The sequence below is a fragment of the Esox lucius genome, chromosome 3 (genome assembly GCF_011004845.1).
Source record: "Esox lucius isolate fEsoLuc1 chromosome 3, fEsoLuc1.pri, whole genome shotgun sequence".
NCBI classification, from domain to species: Eukaryota; Metazoa; Chordata; class Actinopteri; order Esociformes; family Esocidae; genus Esox; species Esox lucius.
This window is the reverse complement of record NC_047571.1, coordinates 19,883,248-19,892,972: the sequence shown is the minus strand read 5'-3', so window position 1 is coordinate 19,892,972 and position 9,725 is coordinate 19,883,248. Positions and strand designations below refer to the sequence as shown.

Below are 9,725 nucleotides of genomic sequence, written 5' to 3'. Positions count from 1 at the left end.
AGTATATTACACATTGATGTCACAAGAATCCTTATTAGTTTGCAGCAGTTATTGGTAGTACAGTGTGCTAGTATCATCGAGATGGCTACTACCTATCAGAATTGTTTCTGTGTTACGGCAGATGGTACATGGTTTTGCTGCTCCAAATAGTTTTTATCAGCAGTTGTCACTGGTGTACATTGTGTTGGCTTGGAGTAAGGTGCAAAACAATTGGCTGTGGGTTAGTAGAGACTTGGAAAAATTATATAAAACAAAACAGTCTGCGCTCATTTTGTTGTATCTCTACAAGCATGTGAGAGAGGAGGCTCCTCATTCAGTATTTCGTGTAGCATTTTCTTAACAAATGAATATTTCAAGGTCTCTTCTGACCAAAATCCACAGACTGGTGGACATCCACTTCTGTAACATCTGTTAATTTCCACTTCGTACATTCAACAGTTTGTATAGCCATAGTTTTTTATCCTTTTGGGTTTTTTTACACACAAGAAATCATCAACACACTCCTGGTCACTTTTACTGATTTTGCTTCTCCCAGTGTGTCATCATCCTCCTCTCTACAAATGGATCTCCCCCCAAAAAAAATCAAAATGAACTCTGACAAGAAACAGGACATTTGCATTGCAAGGCTCCTGATTTACTTTAGCTAATTTTGTTCCATTGAAAGTTACAGTATTCCGTAAATGTTCTCCAAATGTTCTCTGAATCCCAATACAGCCCTTGCTCAGAGAGCCCTCCATGGTCTGATGTTGCCGACACTCATAACTTGATTGATGCAATTTTCCAATTAAATGAATAAAATAAGCATTCAATTATTAATTATTATTAATTAGAAATCTCTTATTTAGTTTCAGACATAAAAAGCAAATTAACAACTGAATTTAGGAGGAATTGTTTTGTATGTGTCTACTCTGGAAATCACACAAGAACAAATACATGTGTCATAGAATTTGGCACGACTACCAATAATGTGCTGCGTTGTAGGATTCAACTTCAATCTTTCAAATCTACTCCACCATTTGCGCCTTCACATATGCCACCAGCATTTGCACAAGTATACCAATCGCAGAGGGAGTAAAAATGATGTGAGGGTGTAGTGGATCATTATACCCCCCAGTGACACCTTCCATCACAATGCAGTGTCACACTCAATTTACACAAAAAACATGAAAGTTTATGCTATGGATTTTGTGCGTTTTAGGAAGAACTGACTTGTGCGAACATTCACAAATGTACAGGAAGGCAAGTGCTGCTCAACATAAAGCTCCAGTTTGGTGAAGGTCAGAGATAAGGCTGGACAGCAAAAGTGGTCAAGGCTAGGTAACACTATCATGTTTTCATGATTTAGGATCAGGATTAAAGATTGGGGTCTGAGTCAGTGGTCCCCAGGCCCCACCATGACACCCTAGCAAAACCCAAACATGTTATCACGGTCGTGGGGTGAGAAGGACACAGGCGCAGAGTAGAGTTGGTGAAGATAATCCATGTTTAATGCAAAATAAAGAAGGACTCCAACAAAACAAAAGGCAGCAACCAGTGACGTGGGTATTCCTTACACAGGATAAACAAAACCAAAATGAACCACACCTTGGGGCCTACAAACTAAACTTAAATAGGGTCCCCAATTGGAGGCAATAACTAACACCTGCCTCCAATTGGGGAAACCAATAAAAGGAGTAGAGGTGGCTAAAGGCCACCTCCTGTCCTGTCCTGGCTATGCCCCGAGCCCAGCGCAGAGATGGCTAGGGGCACAGCCAGGACGTGACAGTACCCCCCCCCAACGGCGCGGGCTCCCGACCGCAAGACCGGGACGACCACACCCGGACCAGCGGAGGCTCAGCGCCCGGAGCCGCCGGCACAGGCCGGGGAGGCGGAGCCGCAGGGACAGGCCGGGGAGGCAGAGGGCCAGGAGACGGGAGAGCCGGCGGAGGGACAGGAGCCGGCAGGAGAGCCGGCGGCGGGTCGACAGCCGGCGGAGGAGCAAGAGCCGGGGGAGCCGGCAGAGGGTCGACAACCGGCGGAGGAGTAGGAGACGGGGGAAGAGCCGGCGGAGGAGTAGGAGCCGGCGGAGGAGCAGGAGACGGGGGAGCCGGCGGGGGAATAGGAGCCGGTGGAGGAGCAGGAGCCGGGGGAGCCGGCGGAGGGTCCGGAGCCGGTGGAAGAGCCGGCGGAGGAGTAGGAGCCGGTGGAGCCGGCGGAGGAATAGGAGCTGGCAGAGGAAGAGGAGACGGGGGAGCCGGCGGAGGAATAGGAGACGGGGAAACCAGCGGAGGGCCAGGAGCCGGGGAAACCGGCGGAGGGTCTAGAGCCGGCGGAGGAGTAGGAGCCGGCGGAGGAGCAGGAGCCGGCGGAGGAGCAGGAGCCGGCGGCTCCTCCCGCCAAAACTTAGTTTCTCATCCAATGCCCTAGCGATGTCACATACTATCAATATGGTTGTTGTTATAGTACTATGCCCAGGTCTAAAACCAGGCTGAAATTTATTCAATATGCTTGTTTCAGTTAAAAAGAGAACACAACTATATATTTAATAGTTATTCTAATATTTTAGCAAGACAAGAGATAGAATACTATATAAAAGTAGAATACTAGTATCCCCAAGTTTATGTTGCGGAAGCACATGCAGTTTTCCAAATGTTAGGAATGATCCCAGTAGTTACAAGATTAAAGATACATGTAACTGCACTAGAGATAAATAGAGCTGCCTTAACTAGCAGGCATGGGTCAAGTTAATCAAGTCCTGTACCTTTCCTAGCATTTACATTTAACAAGGTATCTAGCACTTCACTCTCTGATACAAGCTATAGGCGAGAAGAAAAATGCCACCTACCATATATTAATCTGATTACGACAGAATTTCTAGGCGCAGCCAGGGGCCGGAGGGTGTCAGGTTTGGGGACCACACGATTTCGTCATTTTGCGGATGACGTTGTCATGGTGGCCCCTTCAAACCAGGAACTTCAGCATGCACTGGGACGTTTTGCAGCCGAGTGTGAAGCGGTGGGGATGAGAATCAGAACCTCCAAATCCGAGGCCATGGTCCTCAGTCGGAAAAGGGTGGCTTGCCCACTTCAGGTTGGTGGAGAGTGCCTGCCTCAAGTGGAGGAGTTTAAGTATCTAGGGGTCTTGTTCACAAGTGAGGGAAGGATGGAACGGGAGATTGACAGACGGATCGGTGCAGCTTCTGCAGTAATGCGGTCAATATATCGGTCTGTTGTGGTGAAGAAAGAGCTGAGCCGCAAGGCGAAGCTCTCTATTTACCGGTCAATCTACGTTCCTACTCTCACCTATGGTCATGAGCTTTGGGAGATACGGTGAAAAGCTCGGTCACCCGGGAGGAGCTCAGAGTAGAGCCGCTGCTCCTCCACATGAGGGGTCAGCTGAGGTGGCTTGGGCATCTGTTTCGGATGCCTCCGGAACGCCTTCCTGAGGAGACCCCGGGGAAGACCTAGGACACGCTGGAGGGACTATGTCTCCCGGCTGGCCTGGGAACGCCTCGGTGTCCCTCCGGAAGAGCTGGAGGAAGTGTCTAGGGAGAGGGAATTCTGGGCATCTCTGCTTAGACTGCTGCCCCCGTGACCCGGCCCCAGATAAGCAGAAGAAGATGATGATGATGACATTTGTTAAAATGTAATCAGTCAATTTATAGTACGGTTTGAAGGTACCTTAAGATTAGGCCTGGTAGCCACTGTGATTAACTGTGTGAGGTTGAGCTCAGTTTAAAAGTCTATCAAGGGAGGGTTTGTTTTGTTCTTGTGAACACACAAGCAGCTCAGGGTGTGACGTGAAAACTCAGGAAGTTATTGCATTGTGATTGTATAGTGATTGACTATGGACATGTTCCTAAACATACCAACTAAAGCCATGCAGGAGCTGCTGAGCTGGCATAACACAGTGACGTGTTATGGGGCTGTTCTGACCCAGAACGCGGAGATGACACACCGACAACGTTAGCGGTTAGTAAGAGAGTTTAATGAACCGAGATGAAGTACTCAGAGGTGTAATGGAGGTTGAGGCATGTCCGAGATGAAGGCGAGGCGACTGAGGGATCCGAGGGGGACAGGCGGTGGTGAGTACAAGGCTGTACTCGGGAGGATTCCCAGCAAGGAGGTGGGAGCTGACGGTAGAGCCGGAGCATCCAGGTAAGCGGAGGAGGCAGCGGGTCAGGATGGAATCACATGGGTTTGTAGTTAACGAACTGGCGCTGAAGAGGTGATCAGCCCGGGTTTAAGTACTGCAGTGATGAATCATGGAGAGTGGCTGCAGCTGTGAAGAAACGGCTGAGCAGGGCTGATGCGGCCACGCCCCTTGATGTACTATCCTCTGGGAATGCCTCCAGTGCTCCGAACAGACAACACAGACACGACATAAAAGAAGAGACAGCCCACTCAGGGCAGGGGAGAGTAGCCAACCCATAACATGATGCATGTAAACCCGATCCCGCTGTAGATTAATTTACCTATCTCCCATCTAATTGTGATAACAGCCTAGAAACAAATGACATAAAATAAAAATACACAATAATTTTACGATAGATGCCAAGCAGGGGCCCCCACCCAATGCGGGCCCTGGCGCAACCGAACCACACCTCCTGCACCCCGATAGTTAGGCCAGTGAACTGGTGCACTGTGAAAGCAGTGCACTCTAACCTGTGTGTTTGACATCCTGTTTAGGTTGAAGTTTCCCATGAGATGCAGGCAGCTACGGTGCTGTCACACCACAGACAAAGGAGGCGGGTGGGGGTGGGTTGAGAAGGAGGTTAGGTATGAGTGTGTTTGTGTTATGTTGGTTAGGACAGGGGTTTAAGTGAATATACATAGCCTAGACAAAGGCTGTCTGGTGGTAAATGGGGAGGGAGGCAAGGTTAAACATACTTGAAGTAGCGTAATAATGTTTTCATACATTAAAGTTCGGAGAGAATCAAGTCTAATACGAAAATGGACATTATATTTCCAAAAGAATATCCTTTACTGTTATAAAACAGTGCTTCTGTTGTTTTTAAGGAGAACAAATGACACAAAAATAACATATAAAAGAATTTGAAGAAGCCCAGATATTGCAAATATTTTCAAAGAGACACGCATTTCCATCTCCGACGAATAATGTTCCAGTCTGATGCCTTAAACTTAAAATATATTTTATGTAAACCATTAGTGGACTAGTGGACCTGTATTTATTTCATAAAGATAAATCGTTTTGCTTGATTGCATTACAGCAGGTCACACCAAAATTACCTTTTGAAGTTCTTTTTAATTTTCAATTTAGACTACATTCTCGCATCATCTCCCTTTAAAACAATGGACAAAACATCGAAATTGAGAACTAGACAGTTCGTGCAAACACTTCCGTCTGTCACTGTCAGTGTCTGAATGCTGTTTTTTGTCTGAATCCCACAGAAGGCCTTGTTTATGACTTGAAGGTGAGAAAAAAAACAAGGTGTGACATTTCTTGCAGTTGTCAAGATAAAATAAACCACCCACCGAGGTGATCCTGTTTCGTATCCTTTCCTACGCAGTTACTTCAGACTGTGTGCATCCTTTCTACCCTTATCAAGATTCCATGGAACGCAACAGTGCTGTTGGTCCTCGCCTGAACCAGACGGAGAGTGAGAGCCGGCTAGTCAGTTCAATCTACTATGGGAAAATCAGTAAGCGGGAGACGGAGAGGCTGCTTGAGCGGCATGGCACTGAGGGGAGCTTTCTCCTCCGGGACAGCGAGAGTTTGCAGGGAGTTTACTGCCTCTGCGTTAGGTGAGTTGCTTTTTAGTGCGTTTTTGATACACCTTTACAGACCTTACCTGTCTCAGCCAATGTGCTTTTTTAAAGAAATAATTAAATGTAATATTCCTAGCTGTATGTCGTCGTTATTTCAGCTTAGGCCTATGCTCTGAGGTTGTTTTTTACGATCGCTTGGAAACAAATCTACTCATTCTGCTGGAATGTAAGCTTTAAAGTGATTTGTTTCCAGCTGATCTATGCAACCCATTTAACGTTCCAATTATTTGTTCCATCTCGGTACACCCCAGATTTTTTTTTTTGTCACATCAAGTTTGACAGACAATTGTAGATCATTTAGAATAATGTTTGACTTACTTTGCTCTTAGGGCAACAGACTTTATATTTAAAAAAAACATTTAAATTTTCACAAGCTCAGTAAATTTGTTTGTTAATGAGTTGCAATATTTAAACTTTGAGTCTGATATGGTTTGGCAGATTATGTCAGAACAGAGAAGTAGGTGTTGATTGTTCCTGTGTGGTCCAGACTTTTGTTTTGCTGCATTAAGCTTGAGCAATTTCAACAAATACAATTCACATACAGTATGTTGCATTTAGAGTTCTTACAAAGCATTTATGTAATATTATTGAGAATAATTCACTGTACTTAATAGCTGCTAAAGTTGCTTTCACCAAGTATTAACTTTGGGCTCTGAATACATAACCCCTATATATATATATATTTATATTTATAAGAAGTATGTAATTCATTTAGAAACAATTCTATAGTATTCTTTCACTTTGGAAATATGCATTCAGGTTTTTAGGTCTTATGAAAACAAATTAGACATTGGAGTTAACATCCACTGGCAGTTATTAGAACAGGCAAACCACACATTTTATCATAACATCGATCTTTTCTTCAGTAGTCAGACTGTTACAGGAGTTACAAAGGATTACTAGTATTTAATTGAAACTAGACTTTTTGTTTAGGGTAATTTTCTTTAGGATGGAAAAAACTCTTAATTAAAATGGTTTTAACTAAAGTTATAATAATATTGGATTTATATAAAAAAATATTTATTGTATACTTCTGAGATTTGCAGAAATAGGGAATTATAACTAGGAGCATTTTCAGATTGAATGGATTGTGTTTTGCAACCAGGGCCTGTTTAAACCCTTTGTGATGTGAGGTTGTGAAAGTAATGCCACTGAGTATAAATCGTTCTTGTCTCTGGATCAGAAATACACCGTTCGTCCATACTTACAGAATCCAGCAGTCCTCTGAAGGATGGAAACTCCAGGTGATTTTCTCTGTGTTATCATGAGAACCATCCACAAACCATCCACGCACACACACACTCTCACTCATACACTCTGCATATTTATGGAAGGTACAGCACATAATGCAATGCAGCAACGCAAACCTAGTTGATGTATGTGTTTATTTGTGTGTGTATATGTGTGTGTGTGCGCACGACTGTGCATGCGTGCGTATAGATTGCCCCTGGAGAGATGCTGCCGTGTTTTGGGACTCTGGAGAGGTTGATAGAGAGGTGTAGAAGTGGAGTTGCTGGAAGCATACCACCGCTCACACACCCCCTAGACAAAACACAGTTGAGAGACGGCGCACTGCCAACTGGTAGGTCACGCACACAAACACACCCGCAAACCACACGCACGGCTTGTAACATACATCTAGTTTTAATGGCTTTGTTTTTTCAACAGAGATGGCCTATATGGAAATGTGACCAACATATCCTTACACTGGGATCAATTCTCTATGACTTTTGACTGACATAGTGTGTGTGTGTGTGTGTGTGTGTATGTATGAATTTAACTGACATTGTTTAACGAAGTGCACCAATTTTTTTCTGTCTGCGGTTCTACTGCAAAAAATGCGGTTGCACTTAGAGGGATGCTTTGAAGTGTATTTTTGTGTGTGTGTGTGCGTGAGTGTGTGTGTGCGTGAGTGTGTGTGTGCGTGAGTGTGTGTGTGCAAGCATTTGCTGGGATGTATGTCTGCATCTATATTATAAGTGCACTTAAGGACATGAACACTGACATTGGCAATTGTCTTTCACTCTGTGTATCTACTCTACATTACATACTATGTGTTCATATGTTAAACACAGTTTATTTGTGGAAAATATGCTCAATTAATTGACTGTCGTTGCAATAAAAAACAGATTTTCTTAAAATGTATCTGGACATAAGGAAATCATTATACTTTTGAAAAAATCCAAAACAAAGGCTTAAACACCTTTTTTTATTTTTATTTGGGTCACTTGGGTCACATTCAGGCATGTTTATCACAGCTTCAGTTGAGTTACACCATACTGGAAATGGGTATTTTCAAGTGTGTCGCAATTGTTTTTATAGCCATTGAAGGTCAACAAGCATTGTCTCGTTTGTGTGACTTTGACCATGTTTATTGACAACTGAGGGAGTTCATATTATAAAGATGAGGAGGCGGGACACATGCAGGCAGCACGGAGGACATTTCATAAAAGAACATGAACTTTAACAAAAGAAACAACAAGAAACACTGAACCTCAGTACAAAACAGAAAGACCAATAAACAAGCATGTCCCAAACAACACTAGGAAAAGAGGACCTTTTAGGGACAACGATTAGGGAGACAGGTGAGGGAAATAAATCACAAAAGAGGTGTCTGTGATGCAAATGAGGTGTTCGTGATCCAAATGAGTTGGATATGACTGGCACGGCAACCTGCAGTGCCAGGATGTGACATATTTCAATTAATATTTCTACCTTAATGAAACAGGAAATCATGGATGACTGCATAAGTACTCCTAATAACTCAGATCAACTTGAAAAATATCAATAGGAAGATACTTATGTTTGATGTGGTTCATGACAATTCCCTAGGGGTTACGCTAAGTTTGAGAAAAATAATTACATCTACAAAGAATATTATTTCTTTGAAAAACAATGCCTCATTTAATATTTAGATTTCACTAATTTTTAATGTAGACCAAGCTGATAAAATATATTTCTTATTTTTGCTAGTCTTTAACAATGGGCCTGTAATGGTGGACACGGTATCTGATGGTCTGTATCAGATCCATGCAGCTACAGTTTTTAAATATTCATTTAATGGTCACATATACTTAGAATTATGTAAGAAATCTAACAAGGTATGGGCTAGACAACTGTGTGACATTGAGAGCTACAGTAAAATCCACAGTCTCAAGACTGCTTCCAGGGAGGTAATTTAATTTCCCAAGGACATCATATATAGATTCTGTCAGTTTTAATAATCCTTTAATACGTTTAAAGCAGAGTCTAATCTTTTTAAACATAGAACTGTTTGGAGGAGAGTAGTGACCCTTTCCCTAAATCAAGAGGATCCTCACTTTCTGAATGTAGAAATACAGCTCCGGAAAAAATAAAGAGACCACTGCACCTATTTCTTTCCTTTCCAAAAAAGTCGAAAAGAGGTGTTTTGAGTGAGGAATAGAAGGGTTAAAATTAAGAGGCCACTGTAAATTGAACGCTTCTGTTCCTCACTCAAAACTATACTTTTCCAAAAAAATATATTTTGTAGGATACATCTTTCTTATTATAGTCTGTGTAATGGCTGACCACTGAACACCTCCTATGTGTACTGGCATAAAAGAGTGTTAACTTTGTAATCATTGGAGAACATATAAGAACTATGGAAGATCAACATTTTGGACTCATGCTCATTAAATATTCTCCCCTGACTTATTTGTTTAAAGACTCTGTTCATGGATCAAAAGTGGACAGAAGCTAACAGCTCCTTAACTATTTGGTCTCCAATGGGTAATATTAAGCTTGAAGTGCACTCCAGTCACATGACCAAGATGCATGATGTCTCCCCACATAGGTTGCAGTGCCCCCTTTTGGCCAATGATTGTAATTACAGATATATTTGTCAAGACATCACTCACCAACACAAGCCAGGGATGAAGCCGGTCTGATTCAAATATATTCATTTGACCACACGGAATCTGTTAGTCTGCGTTTTTA

At 43.0% G+C, this 9,725-nt stretch overlaps 1 protein-coding gene across 2 annotated transcripts; it reads left to right on the top strand.

The window, feature by feature from the left end:
- Positions 1 to 4,812: 4,812 nt before the first annotated feature.
- Positions 4,813 to 7,892, top strand: LOC105022390 (SH2 domain-containing protein 1A). 2 transcript variants are annotated; one of them, XR_002195755.3, is made up of 5 exons: positions 4,813 to 5,413; positions 5,549 to 5,744; positions 6,952 to 7,012; positions 7,209 to 7,350; positions 7,437 to 7,892. XR_002195755.3 is itself a non-coding variant. In XM_010890740.4 (4 exons), the coding sequence occupies exons 1-4, from the start codon at positions 5,554 to 5,556 to the stop codon at positions 7,457 to 7,459; spliced, it is 417 nt and encodes a 138-aa protein (XP_010889042.3). In that variant the 5' UTR covers positions 5,444 to 5,553; the 3' UTR covers positions 7,460 to 7,892. The 2 variants fall into 2 exon arrangements, 1 of the variants encoding a protein (XP_010889042.3); XM_010890740.4 differs by lacking the exon at positions 4,813 to 5,413 and having other exon boundaries at positions 5,444 to 5,744.
- Positions 7,893 to 9,725: the final 1,833 nt, after the last annotated feature.